Source organism: Felis catus, chromosome B1 (assembly GCF_018350175.1).
Source record: "Felis catus isolate Fca126 chromosome B1, F.catus_Fca126_mat1.0, whole genome shotgun sequence".
Taxonomy (NCBI): Eukaryota; Metazoa; Chordata; class Mammalia; order Carnivora; family Felidae; genus Felis; species Felis catus.
In genome coordinates, this window is record NC_058371.1 from 32,692,484 (window position 1) to 32,719,622 (window position 27,139).

At 45.6% G+C, this 27,139-nt stretch overlaps 1 protein-coding gene across 6 annotated transcripts in view; it reads right to left on the reverse strand.

Moving 5' to 3' along the window:
- Positions 1–27,139, reverse strand: part of DOCK5 (dedicator of cytokinesis 5) — a 225,202-nt gene that overhangs the window by 51,233 nt on the left and 146,830 nt on the right. For 4 of the 6 annotated variants that reach the window (XM_045055373.1, XM_023252463.2, XM_023252464.2 and 1 more), the window contains 11 exons: positions 24,607–24,718; positions 23,293–23,363; positions 22,600–22,706; positions 20,121–20,257; positions 15,513–15,608; positions 11,208–11,306; positions 7,174–7,268; positions 5,826–5,904; positions 3,747–3,847; positions 923–981; positions 203–357 (listed from right to left, as the gene is read on the reverse strand). In XM_045055373.1, coding sequence (XP_044911308.1) covers positions 203–357; positions 923–981; positions 3,747–3,847; positions 5,826–5,904; positions 7,174–7,268; positions 11,208–11,306; positions 15,513–15,608; positions 20,121–20,257; positions 22,600–22,706; positions 23,293–23,363; positions 24,607–24,718 — 1,111 coding nt within the window. Of the gene's footprint in view, positions 1–202; positions 358–922; positions 982–2,321; positions 2,955–3,746; positions 3,848–5,825; positions 5,905–7,173; positions 7,269–11,207; positions 11,307–15,512; positions 15,609–20,120; positions 20,258–22,599; positions 22,707–23,292; positions 23,364–24,606; positions 24,719–27,139 lie in introns of those variants that run through there. The other 2 variants (XM_045055372.1, XM_045055375.1) reach the window with 2 other exon arrangements.

Here is a 27,139-nt window from a genome sequence, read left to right on the forward strand (position 1 = left end):
ACATGCAGTGAAAAGGGTTTCTAGGCCACGTGGAGAAATACCTGATTCTCCCTCTAACTGCTTTACGGCGTGAAAAGTAAATAAAGTTTTTAAAGCAACTTCGATTTGTATAATTCAGGCTACTGCTTCTCGCTGGAGAAAGAAACTAAGCAAGAGGCAGCTATCTGCACATTAGTAAGATTCAAGCTCTGCCACTCCTTACCATATGGAAATTGCCGTTTCCGCTGAAGTTGAACTCACACTGCATCATGTCAAAGAAAATGGGGATGGTGGCTTTCCGGAGCTCTACTTCGGGGGTCAGTGTGACCTCCAGAATGGGACCCACCATGGAGGGGATGAATTTGATTTTGTGGGGACCTGAAATGAAAGTAAGCGGGGATATTAAAAAGTGATTTCAGGGCGCCTGGGTGGCGCAGTCGGTTAAGCGTCCGACTTCAGCCAGGTCACGATCTCGCGGTCTGGGAGTTCGAGCCCCGCGTCGGGCTCTGGGCTGATGGCTCGGAGCCTGGAGCCTGTTTCCGATTCTGTGCCTCCCTCTCTCTCTGCCCCTCCCCGTTCATGCTCTGTCTCTCTCTGTCGCAAAAATAAATAAACGTTGAAAAAAAATATTTTTTTAAAAAGTGATTTCAGTGGCAGTAAAGTGTTCCCACCTTCCTCTACGGAAGAAAAGGAAAAGGTCATGTGGGTAAATCAACTCAAATTCAGAAGTGAGTGACTAAACAACATCGTCTTCTGATAACATATGGATGTTATAATGAAAGACCGACAAGTCAACTTTCCCTTCTAGACACACAGACAAATAAATGTCAGGGTTACTGGGAGTTAAAATAGAAAAGAACCCATTGTGGGATGCTTATTACACGGAGTTGTACGTGGGATGCTTATTACGCGGGAGTTGTACGGTTCAAGGTCATACACTCACCCAGGTTATACCACATGTCCCGGATTCTAAAGCCGATTTCCTTTCTCATGTCCCCATATCTAGGAAGAAGATCATAAACAAGAGAAAGATCTGAGGTGGAAATGAAAATGATGAGGCCTGTGAAAACAGACTGTGCCTCTCTAGGACCACCTTTAAGACAGGTTCGAGGCAAGGCCACAGTCAATACCGGAATGAGCCCCCAAAGAGAATGAGGCCACATGGAGAAGGGACGTAACTAGCAGGAGGGGGCCAAATGCAAATGCGGAAAAATAACTGAGAAATGAAACTGTCAAACTTACTGAAGAGAGAAGGGTGAGGGATATTCTGGCTGCTGTCAAACAGAGAAACAAAAGAAAATATAACAAGCACTAGTGAAAAGAGAGAGAAATGGGGTATGATTTATACGGTAATGTGACTGATGTCTAACAAATATGCTGACTTTATACATTTTTATTTGAAAAACTCACATCCACACCAGTATGTTCTACAAAGGACTCACGTTGAGAAGCTCTAGATAGTCCCCAGAGGGGTGAAAGTTGGTCCTTGGGGGCAAAGAAGGCTTACTATTCTTATGGACAGAGTACAAATATACATATAGTACCTAATCAGATACGCAGCGTATCTGTGCTATTAATGTTTCATGGGGGGGTGGGGAGTGGGATTAGAAAAATAATTTCTGAGAAGTTTCCTTACAGGAATCAATAATGAAAAAGATAAAAGAAAGAGAGAAACCATGGATCTATTGAGTGGTTCATGGCTGGGAATGGATGAATCAAAATCCCCTGGGTATCTCTTACAGAAAACACAGGCCTGAGGCTACCCCACATCACACACCATAGACGCTGGGGGCTTGGAAAAAACAGACATAGGGTGGGCCAAGGGTAGATGTGGCCAACGTTCCCAGGGAACTCTAATATGGACCCATGGCCCATGCTGTGGCCACGATTCTCCCTTTTATACCCATGCTACCCATTTTATACCCATTGCACCAAACATTGTTTTTAAATTCCACCTTTGTAAATGCCTGCAGAAACCAGTATAAAAATCTTTAAAAACTTTTTGTTTAATGGGGCGCCTAGGTGGCTCGGTCGGTTAAGCGTCCAACTTCGGCTCAGGTCATGATCTCACGGTCCGTGAGTTCGAGCCCCGTGTCGGGCTCTGTGCTGACAGCTCAGAGCCTGGAGCCTACTTCAGATTCTGTGTCTCCCCTTCTCTCTGTCCCTCCCCTGCTCATGCTCTGTGTCTCTCTGTCTCTCAATAATAAATAAACGTTAAAAAAAATTAAAAAAAAAAAGAAAAAGAAAAAAACTTTTTGTTTAAAACAACAACAGCAACAAAACAAATTTCTCTTACGATTCCATTTTCACAAAAATACCCCATTTTATTATTTACATTGGGTAAGCGTATGTTAGTTAATGTCTGGCACATAATAAAGAATAAATGATAACTATTCCTATTGTTTGTTAATACTGCTATTGATGCTAATTCTACTGAAAATAAGAGAAATCCTGAGGAAAAAAACAATTCGTGTTGGTATAACATTAATAGAAATGTTTTCCCAAGGTACATCTTTGCCCATATGCATATATATTTTACATAGACTTCCCTTTGATCAAAACCCTGAGGCTATTAAGCATAACTAGCCACTTTATTTATCAGACTTGGTGTCACCTAACTTCACTTTTGATCGTTTGACCAATATCAAATCCACCTTTGAAAGAAGTTATGTCATTTAAGATAATCTAAAGGAGGAGATGCAGGTATTATCATCTTGAAACTCAATTCTTTCTCCATACCTGCTGCAGGGAAATAAATCTACAAAACCTGATTTAGTCTTATCTTTGAGATTGAAATCTCAGTCTCTTAGCCAACAATCTCAGTGTTTTCGGGAGAACCCAGAGGTAGATAATTTGCCTAGAATCCCAGACATCCCAGCGAGGGATCAGAACTCAAATTTCGCAGCCTTTCAATGGTAAATTTCTCGCGTCGTATTGAACTACACAGCCTTGAGTTTCCAGGCTCCCTGTGAACTCTGAAACAGACCGGAAAGGAAAGCAATGAAAAGCTTCCTTAAATCTCTCATCACTCTTGCACATATGTCCCTGTTGGATCCCCAGCCAGGAATGTGGAGGGCCTTTTTAGGTGATGTGTTAGTTTTGGCTCCTCTGCTGAAGTGACTGAGAGGTAAAACAGTGGGGCCAGAGGACCTTGCTTTGTGATGCCTGAGTGGGAGGGGCGCTGTGCCTGCAATTTGGGTAAGCTGCCAGCAGGTGGGCAGCTGTTCCTGGAGACTGGAGTCCTGGCAAGCCTTGGTGCCTCCCCAACTTCCAGTTAAAAAAAAAAAAAAATGCAACAGTTGATGGGAAAATGAAGGGGGCCTTGAGAAAAGAGATGTGAATCAGAGGAAATTTAAAGCCTATAAAATAATTACATTAAGACCTATCTCACGGGGCACCTGGGTGGCTCAGTCAGTTAAGCGTCCCACTTCGGCTCAGGTCATGATCTCAGGGTTGACGAGTTTGAGCCCCACATCAGGCTCTGTGTCTCCCTCTCTCCCTGCCCTTCCCCTGTCACACTTGATCTCTCTCTCTCTCTCTCCTCTCTCTCTCTCTCTCTCTCTCTCTCTCAAAAATAGATAAAAACATTTTTCAAATTAAAAAAAAAATTAAAAAAAAAAAAGACCTATCTCGCTCACACCTTGCGGGGATGGGGGGCCGGGGAGGGACTCTATCCAGTTAATTTCTGGGATACCAAAATTCTTGCTCTGAATACAAATGGAAGAGTCATCCTCCCAACCGTAAGCAAGTTTTAAGGGGACACTTACTTTTTGACAATTTTGTTGCGCTTGGCTTGAGAGAAGGTTTCAAGTTGAAGGGACTCGTGGGTGAGAAACGCTACCGCCAAATGGAAGTAATTGTTCCAGAGCTGCTCAAATTAAACGGTGTGGGTGAAAAGAAATGGAAAGTAACATTAGTAAGGGTCAGGGTAAGATCGCGCCACATGGTAGAAATTCACTCGCAGAAACTAATGAGAAAAACAAAATAAAATCCACAAGGCTCCTTTTTCTTTCTCGGGTTTCATTTATTCAACCCTGAATAGTTTTAACACTTAATAGTAATATTAAGCTTTTTAAAAAAAAAATCCAGGCTATCATATTGGTCTTTACTCCTGAGATAAAGGAAAACGGCTGCCAGTAAATGCACCTATTTATAGTAAGCAGTTTGGCAACGTGTATCAAAAGCCTTAAAATTCTGCCAAACTTCTGAAATAGTAAATACTTTAGGACTTTATCCTGGCAAAATAATGACGGGTATTTAAAAATATTTAAAGCAAGGAAGGCCCTCACTGTTTTATTTAAATAGCAGAAGACGGAAGCAATCTAAATGTTCCTAAGAAGAATCTGGTTAAATAAATCATGGCCCGGCCATGCAACGGACTGTATTCAGCCATTAAAAATACGGTGGAAGTGTTTAATATCATTGAAAAGACGAGAGAAAAATAATTACATTAACAGGTTGCCAAAGAACTGCATAGCTTGATTCCGTTTTGGGGTGTGTGTGTGTGTGTGTGTGTGTGTGTGTGTATATGTATGCATATATATGTATATGTGTGTGTATATATATTTATATATATATTTATATATATATTTATATATATTTATATATATACACACACATATATATATATTATGTTTAGCAAATATATGTGTTCCATTTTGGCACAGACACACACACACACACATATCCACGTATATGTAAATGCACATATAACTTTCTCTTCTTATGAGTCTCCACTTTTAAAGTCTCACAGTTATAAACGAAGCCCCATGACACAGCAAAAGCGTATCACCAACAAAACGTTTGCTGGAATGAGAGCAGGGGACTTGTCTGGCTTCATCAGGGCCTCAAATGGCACCCTGTGCCGTCTAACATTTGTTGGACGAATGAATGAATGAATAAATGAATGAAGATGAAGCTCGCGGGCACCTGATTTGCTATCACTTTGGATTTTCTTTTTTTTTTTCTTAGTTTATTTTTGAGACAGAGAGAGACAGAGCATGAACAGGGAAGGGTCAGAGAGAGACGGAGACACAGAATCAGAAGCAGGCTCAAGGTTCCGAGCCATCAGCCCAGAGCCCGACGTGGGGCTCGAACTCACGGAGCTGAAGTCGGATGCTCAACCGACTGAGCCACCCAGGCGCCCCTCACTTTGGATTTTCAAACAAGCACATATAGAAACCTCTCCTTAGAAACCAAATCACTTGTAGGCAGAGAAATATCTGTGTGCCTAGCTGCAAGCACGAGTATGCATGTATTTGTGTTATGTTAACAACGGAAGGTAGGGCTATTTGTCTTTCAATGTTCTTTTTTTTTGCTTTGCTATGTTTTCTGCCGTTACTTTTTTTTTTTCTTTTTAACCTGTATTAGTTTTACGGAAAGAAGAAAAAAACTCGACTCGACTGTCTGAAGGACGGAGTGACAGGAATGTGCGCTTTAGGGAAAGGAGAGAAAAACAAGAAAACTGTTTGCATCTGGAAATGATAGGGGTGCCTGGGTGGCTCAGTCGGTTAAGTGTCCCACTTAAGCTCAGGTCATGATCTCACAGTTCAAGAGTTCGAGCCCCGTGTCGGGCTCTGTGCTGACAGCTCAGAGCCTGGAGCCTGCTTCAGATTCTGTGTGTGTGTCTCTCTCTCTCTCTCTGCCTCTCCCCGACTTGTGTTCTGTCTCTCCCTCTTTCTCTCTCAAAAATAAATATTTTAAAAAGTAAAAAAAAATTATAAGATCTTTAAAAAAAAAAAACATTAAGAAAATGATAAAATTTGCAGTGACGTTTTCCAAAATGCAACAGTTCTCTTGCTGTGGCTGAGAATTTGAGGAATAATGGTGTGAGTAGCCATGCTTACCTGAAGTTCAAAGCTTGTTTGATCCATGAAGAACTTTGTGAGAACCTCAGTAAACTGATTTATAGCACGAAGGAAAACCCTGAGGGAGAAAACACCAGATAAAGAAAGCACCTTTCTGTCTTTAAAACATTTCCCATCTATGTTAAAAACCAAAGCAAACCAAACTTGGGCTCTGCAGCCTAAGACCTTTACATCTATTGAGGTCATCAGAAACCGACGACAGAGCAGTCTGGAGACGGCACTGTTCAGTTTCTAGAATGGTCTACGAGATCCACTGGGGGCTGCTCCACAATGTAGCCACTTAGGGGTAGAGCTGAGATGATTAACCAGGTCTCCTGAGCCTCAGACAGGGCTCTTGCACTCTACTGTGACACGTGTCTTTCCAAGTCTGGTGATACTGATGCGATTTTTTTTCTTTAATCTGTACATAGCTGGGAAGGGTTTTTCTAAGAGTTAACAGCTCTTAGAATGATTTACTTTATTTAGTTCCTTAAAAAAATTCTGAAATCTTAATATTATATGTATAATATATAATTCTGAAATCTTATTATACATATATATATATAAATAAAATTCTGAAATTATGGAAAAAATATATATATATGCAGTGTTTTTGCTTCCGTTCCACTGTGGTCCAACAACTGGAAAGCACTGGCTTAAGGTCTGCCTTGAAAGAGAGGGTTTCTGGTCTTAAGAAGTTTGCCACTTGGTGGGGGTCACCTGAGACCTGTGAACAGAACCATGACCCAACAAAGAACACGGAAAATTCTGTGGAGGGGGTGTCAAAGAGTTACGGGGAAATCAAAAGGAAGAGGACGCGACATCCAGGTTGGAAAGGCTTCCTTTGGAGATGGCATTTGAGAAGGACCTGGAGGAACGGGTGGCAGGTTGACAGCCAAAGGTCATGCGGAAGGCGCTGGAGGTGGAAGCAGCCGCCCAACGGAAAGCACAGCACACGTTTGGGGACCAGAGAGAGGCCAGTTCGGTTGGAGAGCAGGTTGTGCTACCGAGGGAAATCGTGGAAGACAAGGCTAGAAAAGCAGGGTGGACCAGGCTTCAGAGGCCCTGAATGTCATGATGATGAGGGTGGTGCAGAGCCACCAAGGGGCACCGGGGGAGAGCCGAGGATGACAGGAGTTGGGCGATGAGGGGACCACACCTGAGCAGAGAGCCTCAGGTGAGAAGTGAGCAAAGAATCGGCAATCCAGAAACAGGAGGCTTCTTACTCTACAGAGCATGGATGCGCCGCAGAGATTTAATAGCACTCTATGGGAGGGCCCATACCTGGTCACGAAAGCCAAGTAATTCAGAGTCAAATGACTCAGGCCCTGCCCTGGGGCTGTCTTACCTGCTCTGTGTCATATTCATGACCATCCAGTCTTTGGCGTAGACATTCTTTCCAATCAGATCCTTGAACATGATAAAAGTTTCCATGAGGAAATCCTGCAGAGAACAAAGGAGCAGTTGTGGAAAAAGTGACTGGAGGGAGCTCCCCATCAGAACACAATGGCCCTAGCCCGAAATTACAGCCTACCTTTTTAATAAGGTTTTTAGGGATCTGACAAGGACAGAACAGTTGTCCACCTTTTATAACTGATAAAACTGAGGCCTGTGAAAAAAGTGAAAGGCTTAAGGCCGTAGAAACTAGGAAGTGGGAGAGCGGGGAAGAGAACTTGGGGTTTTGGGCCCCAACTTTAGATCCGTAATGCCTTAGTCCTCTCCTGCCAAGCGTCGATGGAACAGATCTACCGCACTTAGAATGAATTTACCAACAATGGTGAGACTGCTGATAACTCTTGAGTCCAATCCTCCTTTATTATTATTAGAACAGAACAAAACCGCTATAAATAAAAAGCAAAGTCAAGATTCTTCCTATTCCAGGAATGTTCCCATGGGTAGCTTGGGGGGAAGGGTCCTAAAGGGCCCTTAAAAAGAGATGGCAGCCACGCCCTGCAATGATGGTAATGACTAATAACAAAAGAACACAGAGCACGATGTCTGAAAAAGAGCTCTTCTACTCAAAGGCGGGGGGGGGGGGGGGGGGGGGGGGGGGGGGGGCTGGGAGCAAAACTCAGCTTAGGAATAGAACGACTCGAGCTAAAATTCAAAGCTAAAAAGTTTTGCAAGCTTTGTATTTACTAGTTGGTTAAATTTAGATATTTTCCACTCGGATTCCTGAGATGAGAATCCGGGCCAATTCCTCCGGCGCCAACCGCACAGTTGTATCTTCTGAGTTACATCACGCAGCAGGACGCACGCAGTGGTGGGGAAGCAGGCGGCCTGGCCTCCACTTGTAAGGATGTTCCTCCGGGACGGTGGGCAGGGTGGCTAACTTCCGGCCACACAGCACAGGAGGGGGAAAGGTTCTGGCTCTGAGGTCTGGGCTATCCTTGAACCTTCCTTTGGCTCAACGGAGAGTCAAACTTTTCTATCCTCGGTTCTCAAATCACAGACATATTTCCTGAGTTTTAAAATTCATCACACATTTAAAAAAATTTTTTTTAATGTTTATTTATTTTGAGAGAGACAGAGAGAGAGAGAGAGAGAGAGAGAGAGAGAGAGAGAGAGAGAGAGACAGAGTGTGAGTGGGTGAGGTGTGGAGACAGACAGAGAGGGAGACACAGAAACCGAAGCAGGCTCCAGACTCTGAGCAGTCAGCACAGAGCCCGACGGGCTTGAACTCACGAACCGTGAGATCATGACCTGAACCGAAGTCGGACGCTCAACCGACTGAGCCACCCAGGTGCCCCTCTTCATCATACCCACAACGCATTAACTAGTCTATTAACTCTTTCTCTCAAATCCGTACGAATTCATGGTGTGTGAAGAAAGGATTAAGTTTAAATCCCAGTCATCCACTTCTTATAAAACAAAAAATTTTTAGGGGTACTTGGGTGGCTCAGTCGGTTGAGTATTCAACTTCGCCCCAGGTCACGATCTCATAGTTTGTGAGTTTGAGCCCCACATTGGGCTTGCCGCTGTCGGCGCAGCTTTGGATCTTCTCTCCCCCACCCCGCCCCCCCACCCTTGCCCACCTCTCTGTGCCTCTTCCCCACTTGTGCTCTTTCCAAAATAAATAAATCTTTAAAAAAAAATTTTTTTTATTTTAATTTTTCATTTCAGAGAGAGAGAGAGCGCACACAGAGGAGGTGGGGCAGAGGGAAGGAGGGCGAGAAGGAGGGGGAGGAAGGGAGAGAAAGAGAGAGAGAGAGAGAGACAGAGACAGAGACAGAGAGAATCTTAAGCAGGCTCCACGCTCAGCGGGGAGCTGGATGTGGGGCTCGATCTTGTGACTGAAAGATCATTGGATGCTCAACCAACGGAGCCACCCAAGATGTCCCCAGTTATCCACTTCCGATGCTGATTCTACATTCAACTCTTGGTAATGTAAATTAATTGTAAACAGTGACAGTATAATATAATAAAGACAATTCATAGGTTATCCCAGATCTCACTTTATTTCCCATTTCCCAAAGTCTTCCAAGTGATTTCCTCAGAAGTTAGCAAGAGGAAGGGAGAGTCCCTTGGACATCAAAAGGCCTAGCTGTCCCTTGCAGGCCTACCACTGATGACTATAGTTTTCTCATGGGGATAAAAATCCTCTTTTAGTTAAACAACACAGAGGGAAGAGCTTACCATTGTTCTAGAAAACACAAGGCAAACCTGTTCTTTGGCCTACTTAATAGAACCAAATTGTCAAGAGCCTGAATTTACTAGAACTTCCCTTGTTCTACCCGCTTTCTGAGGGAAATTTTTAGCGTCACTAAACTATTTTTATGTCAACTTTATCTTACATGACAATAATAATAATAAAGTCACTATTATAGCTAGTCCTCACAGTCATTAACTACCTGCCAAGCACAAAGCTAGGTAATTCCCAGGTGTGGACTCAATCAGTGCTCCTTTACATTAACCCTCGACATAGGTACTAGCTTTACAGATGAAGAAACCGAGCTTTAGGGACATTTAATAGCTGGCCCAAAATTTCATAGAAGGAAGTAAAATAGCCAGAATTCAAACCCAGATTTGGATGCTCTAAAGCCTGTGTTGTTTTTCGTTTTTGTTTTTTTTTCATGTTTGTTTATTTTTGAGAGATGGAGAGACCGAGCGGGAGCGGGAGAGGGGCAGAGAGAGAGAGGGAGACACAGAATCCGGGGCAGGCTCCGGGCTCCGAGCTGTCGGCACAGAGCCCAACGCGGGGCTCGAACTCACGAACCGTGGGATCGTGACCTGAGCCGAAGTTGGACACTTGACCGACTGAGCCACCCAGGCGCCCCTAAAGCCTGTGTTCTTAAACCCACTACACCATCTGCCTCCATCGCTCCCCTGCCCTCCTCTCATCCTAACTCCCTCGCACTTGGTCTCTGCAGCCACACCTGCCTAACGCTATGGGCCCCTGTACGCTATGGGCTGCCTGGCAGAGTATGGCCTAAGAGGAGGCTCATGGAAGCCTCCAGATTAAGTGACATAGTTTATCCCTGAATCTACTACTCGTGCTACTGCACCGCACTTTCTGTGCAGTTCCTTGTGTGGTTTTCCATCGTGCGGGCCTCACAGGAAGGAAGTCAATTGGCCGAGAAAGAGCTAGATATCGTTGGGTGCACGGACCACATACTACGAATATAACAGAGACAGAGAGTAGACAATGTAGAGCCTAGACTACAGCACTGATCGTGAGAGACTGGCCGCCGCAAGGATGTGGGCAAAGGGACACTGGGTTACTGACCCCGCTGTGTCCAGCCCACCACTTTACAAGATTAAGGCGACATGTTCAGGGGTGTTTGAACGGCCACTAACAATTGCCTCCAGGGAAGGATCCTGGGGAAGCAGCCACCTTTAGTGGCCTGCTAAACAGTAATCGCGAGAACGATTTTCTCGCTGAAAACAAAAGAGAATGGAATGTTTTCAGCTTAGGATACCTTGTGGACATTCTAAGGGGCAAGTATTCCCTCTTCTTGTCTCCCTTTCCAGCAAGTACTGGAAATGATGGCAGCAGGCACATCACAGACACAGTGCTGTGCACGTCTTCGCCTCCTAGAATCCTTCCCAGGGCGTGACCGCTGTCCCTGAAGATGAGGTACTCCTCTCTTCTGAGAGCAAAAAGGATCTTTTACATGTTTCTAGATAAGGGTTCTCTCCAAATCCAAGAGACTTGGGAGGCTGAGTGAGGGCTTCCTGAGACATGTTTTGTAGTCTCCAGAACCTATCACAGACAGAAAGTGAGAATCCACCCTTCCCTTTCTGTCATGGCTGTGGACAGACATGCAGCACTGGAGGTAGGTGGGAAGGGAATCACACGCTCAGTGTGGGTTATCGTCCGGGTGTGCGTGCGCCGAATATAAGAAGTCTTAAAGTTACCAGGCCCCGAGGAAGACAACTTACAATGATGTCTTGTCTGGTTTTGAAAGTGCTGATATAGTGGCTGTAGTGGCTGTCGTCCATTTGCTGCAGAATCGCAATCATACAGGCCACAAAACCCCCCTGGAAGGAGAGAAGAAACACAAATCCAGAAGCCTTAGGCCACCGACTGGCAAAACAAGACCCGTGCGCACGTACTTCGGTTTTCGCCACCCAGTTACCGGAAAACAGGGACCCTACCAAACCGGCAACATTCTGCGCCCTGACGGTCTACAAGGCACACGCTTTGCTGTTGCGGCTGAAAATGATCTCCTTCCAGGTTTCAGTTAAGGAATGTGGAGGGCTTTACTCATCCCTGTACTAGTATGGCTTGTAGAGAGACCTGTAGGTCGATGGACACAGACTCTACGATCTCAGCTAGATGACGAGTTACAATACAAACAACCTGGGGACCCTGGGTTGCTTTTTGAGACAGAGAGAGTTGTAGTCCATTCAGAAACGTGTGAAATGGCACAAATCTGACTGTGGAGGGATGCAAGGAGGAAAAAGATCGTAAAACTGAGAGTGGATGAGCAGAGAGGGAAATGAATGCTCCCTGTCTTTCCAGCTCCAGAATCTTTTCAGTTAACTTCTGGCATGTTATGCACGTGTGATTATGGACGTGCTAGGGAGAAAGGGACTGAATAGCTTAATATTTTTGCCAACTTATATGTATATTTAAGTTTTTTTTTTTAACATTTGTTCATTTTTGAAGGACAGAGAGAGACAGAGCACTAGTGGGGGAGGGGCAGAGAGAGAGAGGGAGACACAGGCTCTGAAGCAGGCTCCAGGCTTGAGCTGTCAGCACAGAGCCCGACGTGGGGCTCGAACTCACCAGCCGTGAGATCATGACTTGAGCCGAAGTCGGAGACTCAACCGACTGAGCCACCCAGGGGCCCCATACTATAATTTTTTAAATTTTTTTTTTCAACGTTTTTTATTTATTTTTGGGACAGAGAGAGACAGAGCATGAACGGGGGAGGGGCAGAGAGAGAGGGAGACACAGAATCGGAAGCAGGCTCCAGGCTCTGAGCCGTCAGCCCAGAGCCCGACGCGGGGCTCGAACTCACGGACCGTGAGATCGTGACCTGGCTGAAGTCGGACGCTTAACCGACTGCGCCACCCAGGCGCCCCTATAATTTTTTAAAGTATAGACTAATTTATGTTTTCTTCTAGCTGCTTTAGTGCTTACTTTTTTTTACACTGACCTTTCATTCCATCTGATGTTGATTTTTTTTGGTTATAGCATGAAATAAAGGCACATTTTTTTCCACGTTGTTCACCGATTTGCCAAGTAACATTTATTAAAAATCCCCACTTTCCTAGAAACGGGAACCCTCGTGCACTGTTGGTGGGAATGCAAATTGGTGCAGCCACTCTGGAAAACAGTGTGGAGGTTCCTCAAAAAAATTAAAACTAGATCTACCCTATGACCCAGCAATAACACTGCTAGGAATTTACCCAAGGGATACAGGAGTGCTGATGCATAGGGGCACTTGTACCCCAATGTTTATAGCAGCACTCTCAACAATAGCCAAATTATGGAAAGAGCCTAAATGTCCATCAACCGATGAATGGGTAAAGAAATTGTGGTTTATATACACAATGGAGTACTACGTGGCAATGAGAAAGAATGAAATCTGGCCCTTTGCAGCAATGTGGATGGAACAGGAGAGTGTGATGCTAAGTGAAATAAGCCATACTGAGAAAGACAGATACCATATGGTTTCACTCTTTGTGGATCCTGAGAAACGTAACAGAAACCCATGGGGGAGGGGAAGGAAAAAAAAAAAGAGAGATTAGAGTGGGAGAGAGCCGAAGCATAAGAGACTCTTAAAAACTGAGAACAAACTGAGGGTTGATGGGGGGTGGGAGGGAGGGGAGGGTGGGTGATGGGTATTGAGGAGGGCACCTTTTGGGATGAGCCCTGGGTGTTGTACGGAAACCGATTTGACAATAAATTTCATATATTGAGAAAATAAATAAATACATAATTTAAAAATTTTTAAAAAATAAAAAATAAAAAAACTTTGAATTCATGGTCAAAAAAAAAAATCTCCACTTTCCTTATTAAGAAATAATAGAATTGTCATATAATCTGAAGTCTCCTTTTAAATGCTCTCAGTTTTGTTCTGTTGGTGTATGTACTCTATTCCATGAGTCCAACACTATTTTTATTGTAGCATTCTGTTTTCAAATCTGACAGCACAGTCTCCTCCACTCTTACCTCTATGTGGCTCTTCATTTATGTGTGTCTTGTATTTATTTACTTTTTAAAAAGTTTTTACTTATTTATTCATACGACGTGGGGCTCAAACTCATGGCCCCGAGATGCAGAGTTGTATACTCCTCTGACTGAGCCAGCCAGGCGCCCCATCTGGTTTTATTTTCACTCTCATATTTTTGGGACTAAATTAAATGAGATTTTTTCCTTTATAATCCCTCAATAGGTACCGTTGTTATAAGAAAGGTCGCTGAATATTATGTTTATTCTGAAACCGGTTAGTTTAATAAGTTGTTTGTGACTTCTGTTAAAACTTTGTGAAGGTTCCCGGGTTTCCTAGAAATAGCCAGAGCGGAAGAGATGAACAACACAGTTATCAGACTGCCTTTCTTTATATGTTCTTCACATATGTGGCAGCAATGGCGTGTCAAGAACAATTAATTACCAATTAATACCTTAGTGCAAAACCTGGATCCTTAATTAATTACCAATTAATACCTTAGTGCAAAACCTGGATCCTTAATTAATTACCAATTAATACCTTAGTGCAAAACCTGGATCCTGTTTCGGATCGCCTTGAGTCTTAATCTTCGCAGGCACGTCTCTGTATCCCTATTTGGACCAGCTCTGTCGCCAAAGCTGAAGCTTACAAGGGACATCTTAAGGTTTCTGCCTTGGCCACTGCTTCTGCCTGAAAGGCCCCTCCCCACACCTTCACACACACTCCTCCCCCCCCCCCCCGGCCTTCTCCAAGTCTTTGTTCAAATTTTCCCTTCTCAGGAAAATCTTATACGTTTTTTAAGTTTATTGATTTTGAGAGAGACAGAGACAGGGCAAGCGGGGGAGGGGCAGAGAGTGAGGGGGAGAGAGAGAGAATCCCAGCAGTGTCCGCACTGCCAGTGAAGAACCCGGGGCTCAAACTCATGAAACCGAGAGATCATGATCTGAGCCTATATATCAAGGGTTGGACATTCAACCGACTGAGCCACCCAGGAGCTCCTCAGGCAGGTTTCTTAAGCTCTCTCTGCAATGTTTCCTGACTTGAAAAATGGAGTTAATGATAGAACCACCCTGTAGGAGGTGTGTGAGGCGTCAGTGACATGTAAAGTGCTTAAAATAACTTCTGGCAGGTTTAAAACAACAACAACAACAAAAACTAGCTGAAGTGGCACCTGGGTGGCTCCGTCGGTGAAGCGTCAGCTCAGGTTGTGATCTCACTGGTCGTGAGTTCGAGTACCGTGTTCGGCTCTGTGCTGACAGCTTGGAGCCTGGAGTCTGCTTCGGATTCTGTGCCTCCCCTCTCTCTCTGCCCCTCCCCCACTCACTCGGTCAAAAATAAATAAATGTTAAAAACTTGAAAAAAAAAACCAGCTAATGACCACTTCTATTAATTATCACTACAGCGGGAAGTACTAAACAGTGTTACTATTATCACTCCAATAAGGGTCGATCCAGACGGCGCGTGCACATCACATACTGAGAATCAGAACACAACTACTTGCGATAACAGAGGAAGCACTGAACGCAGCCACCAACACCCTTCATCGCCTGCTCACCAAGGTTTAGGTTTTCCTTAAATGAAATATTAAACAAATATTCAAAGAGTATGAGCTCAAATGGGGGCTGAGTTTGCCTACCCAGGGTGCTCACTGATTCAGTATCTGCTGGAACGTATTGCAACAGGCTCTGTCTCATCGCTGATATGAGCATCGTTCCTCTAGAACGGACCTGCACTGTCGGGTTTACAAGGTCGCCAACAATGCTCCCTCCATTACCCTCCCTTCTCCCCCACCCCTGCTGGATCATTTTCCCTCGAGAAAAATCAGTGTTGCAATCAAGATCCGCTGGCGGTTAGAAACAAGGTCACCCGACGGGGAGGGCTGTGAGGTTCTAGAGCCCCCCCCCCCCAGGTTTCCTCAGGGCACACGGCATGCAGGCACAGCCTGTGACCCGTGAGAGGGGTCTGTGGGAATCCGGCCCCAAGACACTGGTCCGGAAGACCCCCGAAGGGCAGGTGGGACACTGAGAAGCGGCAGCGGTGGCGGGTCCCCTGTAGCGACACTCACGATCTGCGGAGACTGGCGGCTCATCCCTATCACGGTCCTGTTGATCCTTCTCAGCAGCCGTTCCATGATCAGCTGGACGTGCATCGCCGTGGGACCCTGAGGGGGAAACACGGGAATCGACACCAACTTCTTCCAACTCAGCTTCACTTCTCCCGCAAAGAACCTTGGACAAGTGAGTTTTCTCTTTAAATCTCATTCCGGCTCTTCCCTGCAAAGTAATCTCTTGTTCGAAAAGGGAAAAAGAATCTCACAGGATAAGGACACTGCTACTCAGGAATCCGTTGAAAATGATTGGGTGTCACATTTCAAAGATGAGCCTCGGGAGGCAGGGGAAGGACGCCCCCCCCCCAACAGCACAGATCATCCGCGCACTCTAAGATCAAGGGGGCTACCAACTCCACGTAGTTCTGGGAGGAAAACCCCTGACATGAGATCTCAGTCCTGACACTGAGCACATCGGGTAGCCCAGGACAACGAGGCACATGCATGGGAAGTAAAAGGCAAAAATTCAAAGTTCTTGCCACCTTCTGTGTAGGAGGAAAAACACTAAGAAATTCAAGTCAAGGAGACTGCTATTGACCGAATGTTTGTGTTCAGAAGTCATACGCTAGGGTTGGGGCGCCTGGCTGGCTCAGTTGCTTAAGTGTCTGACTCTCGATTTTGGCTCAGGTCGTGCTCTACAGTTTGTGAGTTCAAGCCCTGCATCAGGCTCTGCGCGGACAGTGCGGAGGCTGCTTGGGATTCTCTCTCTTCCTCTCTCTGTCCTTTCTCTCCCCCCCAAATAAATAAATACTTTATTAAAACGGAACAAAACAAAAAAGCCATATGCTGGGGGTGCCTGGCCGGCTCAGTCATTAGAGCATGTGACTCTTGATCTCAGGGTCGTGAGTTCAAGCCTCATGCTGGGCACAGAGATTACTTAAAAAAAAAAATTTTTTTTTTAATAATTTAAACAACCCACAAAAGTCATATGCTGGTGCTCTAAACCGTCATGCGATGGTACGTAGACATGGGCTTTGGGGAGGCAAGTATGACCGGAAGGCATGGCCCTGATCTTGTAAGGAGAGACACCAGACAGATTGTTTTTTCTCTCTCCACACACACACTGAGGAAAGGCCGTGTGAGGACAGAGAGCAAGGAGCTGTTTTCACGCCAGGAGGGGGGGCCCTCCCCAGGAACCCTACCGTACCGGCCCCCCGACTTTGGACTTGCCATCTCCAGAACCATGAGAAATAAACGTCTGTTGGTCGAGCCCCCGTCTGTGGTGTTTTGGCAGAAGGAGTAGACCCACCCAGGGACTCAATACTTTGATTCTGTCACATGTGACTCTGGGCAATCATTTACCTTTGCTGAACTTCCGTGTTCCCGCACGGAAGAAAAAAAAGAACAGATCCCTTACAGGCGTTAGGTGGGCTGGTGGGCACAGCAAACAGCACCTCACAGACACGTGTTCTTACTTTTCCTTTCTTCTTTTTTTGTGATTTGATGTTCTACTCATTCGGCTCTACCTTAGCAATATTCAGCTTGTCCTTACAGAGCCTTTATCCTCGTGATAGATATTCCGAAACTCCCGGCTATTGCTTCAAATAGCCAAATCACTGCGATAGATAGTTTTATTAAAATACCAAGTATTCCTAGCGTCCCTTTCATACTTCCTTTCTCTCCTTCTTTGTTTGTATTATATATTCACTTGCTTCCCATTTCTTTGAATGAAAACGATCCGGAAAACCTCCCTCTCTCTTGAAACCGCTTTCTCCTCTATTTATGTAACGAGACCACACCGCAGACCCAGCTCGGTGTGTTGAGTCCCGTGCCAGCCGCGGGTGGAGGTCGGAAAAGGAATCGGACGTTCTCTGATCAGGAGAGCTGGGGCTTAAAGATAAATGAGCAAAACGTACGGATCCTCGCAGAAGGTCCGCTCTGCTCAACTGCCGATCACATGGCATCCTTGTAAAATAACACAGATAAATAAACACGTAGAAGGTCAGCTCCGCGAGGGCCGGCTACTCGCTTCTCTCGTTCACTGCTGCACGCTTACTTACATCCATCGCAGTGCCCGGAGCACGGGAGCTGTTTAAGACGTGCCTGTGACCTGAATCACAACTGGAGGGCTTTACACAAGATGTAAGGAGGGCATGAAGGGATGTAGCGGAGTGGGGGACTCTGGGCAGGGCTGCCCCGGGGAAAACCGCATGGGGTGTTACTACAGCTGGACTTTGAAGCATATGGACAGTTTGCAGATCTAGCTGCGGGACAAGAGGAATCCTGGATGACTAAAAAAAAAAAAAAAGGCAGAGGAATACATGTCCGTAATTAGAGCCTGGAATTAACTGAGGAGACGAGAAGGTATGGGAAGACAGATACAGTTAGTCTGTACATGTTGGTACAATTACGTACAAACGTGTATAAACGATGGTCGATGGTGGGGGATAAAACCCTATCATCGTCACCAAAAAAAAAAAAAAAAAAAAGATTGAATTTACTACTTTAACAGAACTCTAAGATCAATAATTGTGAACACTTTTCCTCATTACAGGGAACCTTATCAGGAAGACCAAAAAAAAAAAAAAATTTTTTTTTCAAGTCAATGAAATCAGCACAAGATGTAAATATATTCAAGTCATTTCCAAAGAGTCCTTCTACATGATAAGAAGGTAGGTAAAGATACTGTATTAAAAAAACAAAACAAGGGGTACCTGGGCCGCTCACTTGGTTAAGCAACCGACTCTTGATTTCAGCTCAGGTCATGATCTGAAGGGGATTGAGCCCCGCACACAGAGTGTGGAGCCTGCTTGAGATTCTCTCTCTCCCTCTCCTTCTGCCCCTCTCCCGCTTGCTCTAAGTAAATAAATAAACTCTAAAAAACAAACAAACAAACAAAAAACCCCAAAAAACCCCAAAACAACAAAAACAAACAAACAAAAAACTGGGTTAGAAGTGGAAGAGATCGAGAGGTCTAAGAGGTCATCTGGAACCATCCCTACATGTTATGGAACAGGAAATTGACGTGCCTGCAGATTTGCCTAAAGATAAAGAGCTACACGTGCGGGGCACCTGGGTGGTTCAGTTGGTTAAGTGTCAGCCAGACTTCAGCTCAGGTCATGATCTCACAGTGCATGAGTTCAAGCCCCGCATTGGGTTCTGTGCTGACAGCTCAGAACTTGGAGCCTGCTTGAGATTCTGTCTCCCCCTCTTTCTCTGCCCCTCCCCGGCTCATACTCTGTCTCTCTCTCTCACACACAAAGGAAGGAAGGAAGGAAGGAAGGAAGGAAGGAAGGAAGGAAGGAAGGAAGGAAGGCAGGAAGGAAAGAAAGAGAAAACTACATGTGCTGACGCTGAAACCAGAAAAGAAACAGCCTGATTCCCATGTTTCCAATCAACTCTGGATCATATAGATACACTTCTAGAACACTGGAGCTCTGCCTAAACCAAAGCCCCCAGTACGCTCACTGTTGCCAACTACAGCTTTGAGCTTCATTTTAGTATTTTGATGACGGAGTCATAAAAGTTACTTTTTGAACATATTATTATCATGATACGGTCGGTCACATTATTTATGTGTTGTAAAATCCCTGGTTAGGAATCCAATACCCAATCACAAAATTCCTTGGGGAAACCTATTGTGTTTTATGGGGTTTCTAGAAACACATTTAAGAACAAAGGAGGAGGAGCGTGACCTATAATTAGTATCAGATAAATAGTACAAACAGCGAGGTGGGTTGAGGGTGGGGTTAGGCAGAGAAGGCAAGGGTGTCTTCCAGGACCTCTGTGGCTGCGTGAATTAGCAGAAATGCAGGCGTGCCCGTGGCCATCCTGGGGTTGACTTTGAAAGGCGAACTAAGAATTCAGCTACGGGAAAAGGGACAGAGTGTTCTTCAATTCCTTTAGCAGAACCGAACCTAAAGATATTGGTAAGAGGACGGGCTTCGGCAAAGCCAAGAGCGTTTTCCCTGCTCTATAGGAACACTGGCGCCACGTAGCCATCGCGGGGGGTGGTGAGTAAGGTTTGTGCTCAACCGAGCACACTCTGCTAACTTCTGCAGCCTCTTAGAGGAGGCCATGGCTGGGCTATGGGCTGTGCTATCTCTAGAACATGGTAAATCCAGGCAGATGCAGCCTGGGGAGGGTTTCGGGGAGTAGGGATGCCTAGGTCACAGAGGAGATGCGAGAGAAGAAAGCACACTGTGGCCGCTAGGCCCCAAAAAGGAAGGATCAGTGTGAGGACATAAAACTGAGAATGGCTCAGAAGCTCAGGAATGTCTACAATACTCCTGAAGGGCCGAGGTTTCTGCTTAAAACATCTGAACAGGGGCCCAGTTCTTCGAAGTCCCCTCGGGGATCTCCACCGGCGACAAGCCTGGAGAAGCAGTGGCAGCTGGCGCGAGCAGTAAGCGGACTCTCCTGGACCTCGATGTGCGGAGAAGGCTCTAGCAAGCAGCAGCCTCTCCGATCACCCCCAAACCAGCCGCAGCCTGCCCCAGTAGCCAGGCTTCTAAGCCCCCTGGGTGGGGCCCTCAGATAGGGAAGGCCGTGAAGTCCTTCTTGCCCTAGGGAAGGGACGAGCCTGTGCTGTGGTGTGCATCGGGTGACAGTGACGATTCAACTCACCACATCCTTCCTGTCCAGCACTTCCAGGATGTTGCTCAGAAGCTGCGAGCTGGCCTCATGGTCGGGCTTGCTGGAGTTGTCATCTAACTGGCCGCTGAGCTGGTCGATCAGCAGTGGCAGCAGCACATCTCTGCACTCTGGGAGGGAAGATGCACACGGCTTACAGGCTGCGGCGGCACCCCCTGAACTGCCCAGCTTCTTGCCTGCAACTCCCTGACCCCGCCCCCTCCCCCCACTACAGCCGCAGCCCCACCTCTTGGCTCCGCCCAGTGGGGGTTTGATCCCTGCAGGCAGCAGCATGAAACTTCAGTCCCGTAACTTGATTTTTATTTGTTGATGTTGTTTATTTTTTATTTGCTCTGAGGAGGGGGAGGGGCAGGGAGAGAGGGAGAGAGAGAGAATCCCAGGCAGGCTCCGCGTTCCGCACAGAGCCTGGCGCAGGACTCCATCCCACAACCGTGAGATCATGACCTGGGCCGAAATCAAGAGCCGGGACGCCTAAGCGACTGAGCCACTCAGGCTCCGCAAGTCCCGTGACTTGATTTTAAAAGCCAAGACAATTACACCTGTCACGGGTACCTGTGCGAAAACGTTTGAAGTATTCAACAATTTCTTTAGCTTCAATAAAAAAAATGCCAGCTTGTTCGTTGAATGCTGAGTCGTATGAAATGAAAAACTTAAGCAAGTTATACTTAATGTTCGAAAGCTTCCACCTAATGGAGAGAATCTGCTCTAAAATTCATATAAATACTGAGTGAGCTTGACTAGTACCTCTCGATGTGTTTTGAGGACATTCGGATCATGTTTTTGCAGACGCACGCACTTCACAAAATAAGGGCTTATCTTTCTATGATGTCTTTCTTCTGGGATCTTCACTACTATAAAACCTTTTTACAATGAGGCCAGAGATCCTGGCCACAAACGGAAATAACTGTTAACAGTGAGATTACTTCCTCTAACTAGAACCACGCGGCGCATGCTTGCAAAACACCCCATCCTTCTCGCATCGCATTTATCCTTTCTGCACGCTTAGCGGCACGGGCGGCGCGGCGTGTTAAGATGTTTCATGACATCACATTTTCTACTTAAGAGCATTTACCAGCTTTGCGCACACTTCCAACGGTGTCCTTGCGACAGCTGGAACCTCTAAGCAGAAATCCACAGGGTCGGGAAGTGTCACAGCCGAAAGGGGCTGCTGATATGATATAGCATGGTATGCTATATGATATAGCCGATATGATATATCATAGGTATATGATATAGCTGATATGATATAGCATCTTCCTTCCATGGAGATGGACGCTGACTCATAGGAGGCTCCTCGTGTGGCCAAAGTTACATAACTAGCCCCGGGGCGAGGCCAGGAGGCCTTCCACCGATAACCCACTCCCCTTTCCCTATTTCTGAGGAGTTCTGCGGGTCCTCAGACCCTCCAGGCAACACATGCAACATGGGCTCACCCTCTGGGAGCCCCTGACCTGGGAGTAGTTCCCACAGCTGTCCCTGTTTCGCAAGTCTTGGGTTTGGGGAAAGACCAGCTACTAGACCTCTTCCTCCTCTCAGCTTTGGGACAGGAGCACAGTGATTTAAACTCGGTGGCTGCACTGCCTTCCCTCTACTCACCAAATGAAGAGTATTTCATCCATGTGAGAGTTTTCTCTCCTCCGTGCCCTCTGCCTTTCCAGTCGTATGCTGGTGATCTGGCTCCCCAACTAACAGCCCTCCCCACCGCACCCCACCCCACCCCCAAACCCGTAACTCACAGTGCTTGCCAATTTCTGTGGTATAAATACTTCTACAGTGGTCCATTTTCAGCTCCTCACGTGACATGACAGCACGGAGTTGAGAGAGATCACCTAATATGCTCTCCTGAGCTGGGGCAGATGGTCGCAGCACACCCCTGCACTACCGACCCGTGGCTTTCCAGAATACACGATAAGTACAGGTCGAAGAAGACATATTTGTTTAAAAAGACTATCTTTCTACTTGCCTGCAACTTTCTGGGGGGTCCATTTTTAGGACAAAGCGCTCTAATTAATGAAATACTGGATTGTTCTCATTAAAAAATGCATGATTCTGGGGGGCGCCTGGGTGCCTCAGTGGGTGAAGCATTAGGTCACGGTCTCGTGGCTTGAGTTCGAGCCCTGCTTCGGGAGAGCTCCAGCCCCACCTTGGGAGAGATTGAACCCTGCTTCTCTCTCTCTCTCTCTCTCCCTCCACCTCTCACTCACGTGCGTGCACCCTCTCTGTCTCAAAAAAAAAAAAAATTAAATTAAATTAAATTAAAAATGCATGATTCTGTTCTCTAAGATACTCTTGGAAATACTGAACTGACTTCGTCTTCTTAAAACCGGTTTCTCCGGAGGTCCCTAAGTCCTAAAATTCTACTGGCAAGGACATCATTGACATTGAAAAAAAAAAAAAACTTGGCTGAAGCAGCAGCAAGCCTGGTAAGCCGTAGTTGTTAGCGAAGACGTACCCGACTGCCGAAAAAGATTGCTCTCCACTATCTTGGTCATGCAGTTAAGTTTCTGGCGAACTAACTGGTTGTCAGGAATGCTCTGAATGAACTTGCAGAAGAGCATGCTGCAAAAGAAACCCCAGAGGTTGGTATTTTCCCTCCGTCACGCTCAAGGTATCATTACACGGTTCCCCTCTACTCTGAGATTTGGGCATGGAGAGTTTGACCTGGAAATCTCTCCCAGACACCCTGAGAGTCTGTCCCTTGGAAGTAAAGGCGAGACTGTATTCCGTGAGTGCTACAGCGCTCAGCCTCGGGGCTGCCTCCGTGTAAACTGTCAGAGGGCGGTCACATCTCTCCTGGCTTTGTGGACGTGCCTTAACACTCCCTCTGCACAATCCTTTTCTGGCTGACTTCGCTCCGGTGTCGCTCACCATCTGACTTAGCCGGGATACTTAGGTATGGGGCTGGAAGCGTATCATTATGTGCTTTCTTCCGTAGTTAATTTCATGTCTGCGCGTCTTGATGCCCCCAGAGAAAGTGCAAATCTCTCTCAGGGGCAGGCTTTGTGTCTCCTTTTAGATCTTCCACAGCAACGGAGCGCCAAAAGGGGTCAGAAGAATACGAGAACGCGTAAGCAGCCCAGGCCCCAGCCAAGCGGGGAGCTGCTTCTCTGGTAAAGTCCACAAACAAATGTGTTTTGCTATTTACCTGAGCTCAACAGGATCGAACACAAGTTTGACGTCATTAATTATGCTGGGAAGGTACTTCAGAGCTGCTCCCTGTAAGAAAAAGGTACCAAAAGGCAAATTCAGTTGCCAAGCAGGATGAATACAGGATGTACTAGTTAACCCCAGGAAGAAAAAGCTTGGCTCAACATAGGGAACTGGAAACGGATGATCTTGCACTGGAGAAGAGAGCTCAATGTTGCTAGATGTGATCTCCTAAAATCTTTTTCCTTAAAAGTCAGGTGGCATGGCTTTTTTTTTTTTTTTTTCTTCTTCATTACCAACAGGCACTATTTGGAACTCATTTTTCTATCTAAGGAGGTAGTTAAAATCTTGACGTCTCCCTCACAAAGTGTCCATAAACAACAAAAAAGAAATAATAGGGGCGCCTGGGTGGCACAGTCGGTTAAGCGTCCGACTTCAGCCAGGTCACGATCTCGCGGTCCGGGAGTTCGAGCCCCGCGTCAGGCTCTGGGCTGATGGCTCGGAGCCTGGAGCCTGTTTCCGATTCTGTGTCTCCCTCTCTCTCTGCCCCTGCCCCGTTCATGCTCTGTCTCTCTCTGTCCCAAAAATAAATAAACGTTGAAAAAAAAAAAATTAAAAAAAAAAAAAAAGAAATAATAAAGCTCAGATCTGAATCCTCAGAGATTGCCTATTTTACATTAAACAATTGATAACGATGAATATGATGGTGACTTTTGGCTTCTGGGAAGAATGGGGAAACTTAGAATAAAAACCTGTTGCCTGTAACATCAGGATCCACGGGCTGAATTCACAGGGGACACAAAAGCCATTCACAGGACGTCTAAAAGGATAGTCTTTTTTTTTTTTTTAAGTTTTATTTATTTATCTATTTTGAGAGAGAGACAGAGACAGAGACAGTGTGAGCGGGGGGAGGTGGGGAGGAGAGAGAGAGAGACAGGGGGAGAGAGAGAGAATCCCAAGCAGGCTCTGCAATGTCAGTGCAGAGCCCGACGCGGGGCTCGAACCCATGAAACCACGAGATCATGACCTGAGCCGAAACTGAGAGTCGGACGCTTAACCGACTGAGCCACCCAGGAGGATGGTCTGTCTTTGGCAAACTGCCATTTGAGAATATATTTGAGAACACAAATGTACATAAAAGTTAACACACAGGCTTTTCCCTTAACAGCTTTCTTTAGTCATACTAAAATTCACCAGCTTTCCACGAATTATGATTCACTTTGTCTCTCTCCCACCATGGCCCAGTCTGTGTTGTCACCGAGCATCCACAGCAACAGCACTGAAAGGGGCACCCGTGCTACACCACGCTGACCTTGATCTTGACAGCTTCCTCCAGAGGCCTGTCCATTAGCGTATTGAAAGCGAAAAACAACTGGCGGATTGAATTATTGAATTCGTCTCCATCTTCGCTTTGGCCATAAAATCTTAACAAGGGAAAGAGAAAAGCAGTCAGGTTTCCGTCTTTAAAAAGACATGTTCGAAAAGATCTGTTGCCTCAGCAACGCTGGCGGTCCATGCGTCTTCCCCCTTGATAATCCACTTTCCACCTAGGAGATGAGAGGATCCCTGGAAACGTAAGCCAGATTTTACTGCTTCTCCGACTGAAACCCTTCGACGGTTTCCCATTCCACTTGGGAGGAAATCCAAGCTCCTGACCACGGCTTACCTGGCCCTTCCTCGTTTGTCCTTAGCCTGCCACTCCCCATTTTCATTCCCATTTTAGTTCCCCTTGCTCCAGCAACACTGGCCTCTCCGGACTCCTCACACAGGCCCCACAGGACCCTGGCCTTAGCCGTTCCCGCTCCTGCACGCCTCTTCCTGCCCAGGCCGCCTCTCCCGGTTCAGTCTCAACCCAAACACCAACCCCTGGAGAGATCTCCCTCCCTCCCTCCCTCCCCGGTTGTCATCTCACCAACCCCTCCCCTGTCAGCCCTTACCTATCCGAATTTATCTTACGCTGCCTTTCTTCGCTCTGCCTTCCTGGCTTCCGCACAACCCACAAGCACTGTCAGAGCGGGAGCCTTGTTTCATCCCCTGCTAGATCTCCAACACCCAGAGCAACACTTGGCACCTTGTGTGCCAGCACTTAAAAAAAGGGGGGGGCTAATACAAGACCGAGGGATGAAGATGGAGTTCTCAGTGCCCTACGGTGGGCAATTTACAGTTTTAATTCTCCCCAGGTGTCTCCCCAATGGAGGTAAACTTCAGCCCGGAAGTGAGCTCAGAAGAGGAACGTAAGCTCTGATGAGGGCAAACAGGGTGGGAGGTGGGGGTGTGGTGACACTTCTTTTGCAGCTCCTGGACAGGGCCAGTAAACTGATGTGTCTATCAGATCTAAGCAGCCAGAGAATGTAGATTTCTAGGCTCTCTTTCTCAGATCAAGTTCTTCCTTAATGAGAAAAAATCAAGGGGGTGGAGGGGAACAACTATAAACAGGTGCTCAGGGACTAAGTTCAACACAGTAACTCCCTTAGTTAATTTCATGGGTTACTTGACCACACTAATCTTGGCTTTTCCACTGTTCTCTTCCTATATGATGTTGAAAAGGATGGTTTAGATGTGCTGCAACACTGTCAGTCAGGGGTGGCACCCTAGTGAATCATCAGTGGAAAAAATTTCTCAATTTCATAAATTACGGTTTTCTTTCTATGGTTTTATGATGATTTTCATTGCTGGACATCAGAGTCCCCTGCACAAACTTTCCAATAAGGGAATGCTCCCTCAGTGGGACACTCCAGGCCCTAACTGAATTTGTGGAAATTTAACATAATTGCAAAATACAAGGAACTAGCTATAAAGGAAGCCTGTCTGATGAGAGAGAGAGAGACTAAAGAGATTTTGTATAATCCTGGGTTTGGGTAAACCCTGCTCTCTTCTGCTAGGGAAGGAGGAACTGTCTCTCACCCAGCTGAACTTTTAAGTCATTAAACGTTTTTAAAAAGTATAAAAATGTACACAACCACTGTAGAAACTTTAAAAAGGCAGAGAGAATAAAAACAGCCTGCTTAAAACCCTCTTACCTACAATTTTATTCCTACTAAAATTTTAATTTCCGAACCTATTATATTTTTGAAATGGGATCATATTGCACTTATGTCTTATGCCTTAGTTTTATTATTTAAGAACACCGTTATCTTTCCTCATTAACATTTTTTTAAAGGGCTGAATATACATATTTTATCATTCATCTTTGTTCACTACCTGATGGATTTCTTTCCATCAGATAAATTCTTAGATGGGCTATTAGTAACCAACGTGGTATTTTCTTTTGCTTTTTGTGGTTTTTGTTTTGTTTTTGCTTTTCATTCATGGTGCCACATTTCTGCCCTTAATGAATTTACATTCCTATCAGCATTAAAATGCAGGACCGATTTTTGTCCAACTTCATCAAAGGATAAAGATTTTTAATCTTTATCAATTATATAGACAAGAATAGTGTGTATAGATAGCGTTTTGACATCGTGACTATTTTTTAAGAAATTTAATTTACCATTTGAATTTGCCTCTTGTAAATTATCTGTTTTTGTTTTCTATTATTCAAGGGCGTTGATCATTCTTTTGTTGACTGATAAGAGCCTTTCATTAGTAAAGCTAATTAAACGTTTTGATCTATACAGTATGTCACAAGCTTTTTAAATGGTAATTGTTTGCCTTTAGTTTTATGATTTTTTAAACATACCATGTTAAAAACGACAAAAATGCTCACATCTAGACTTGAAACCCTTTTACCTACAGTGTTATTCCAAATAACATTTTAGCATGCTATCTGTCCAGTTTCCAAACCTGTCTTAACAATATATTTTAACAGTTTGGAAATCCTGCAATTAGTGAGAGGCAGAAATGGC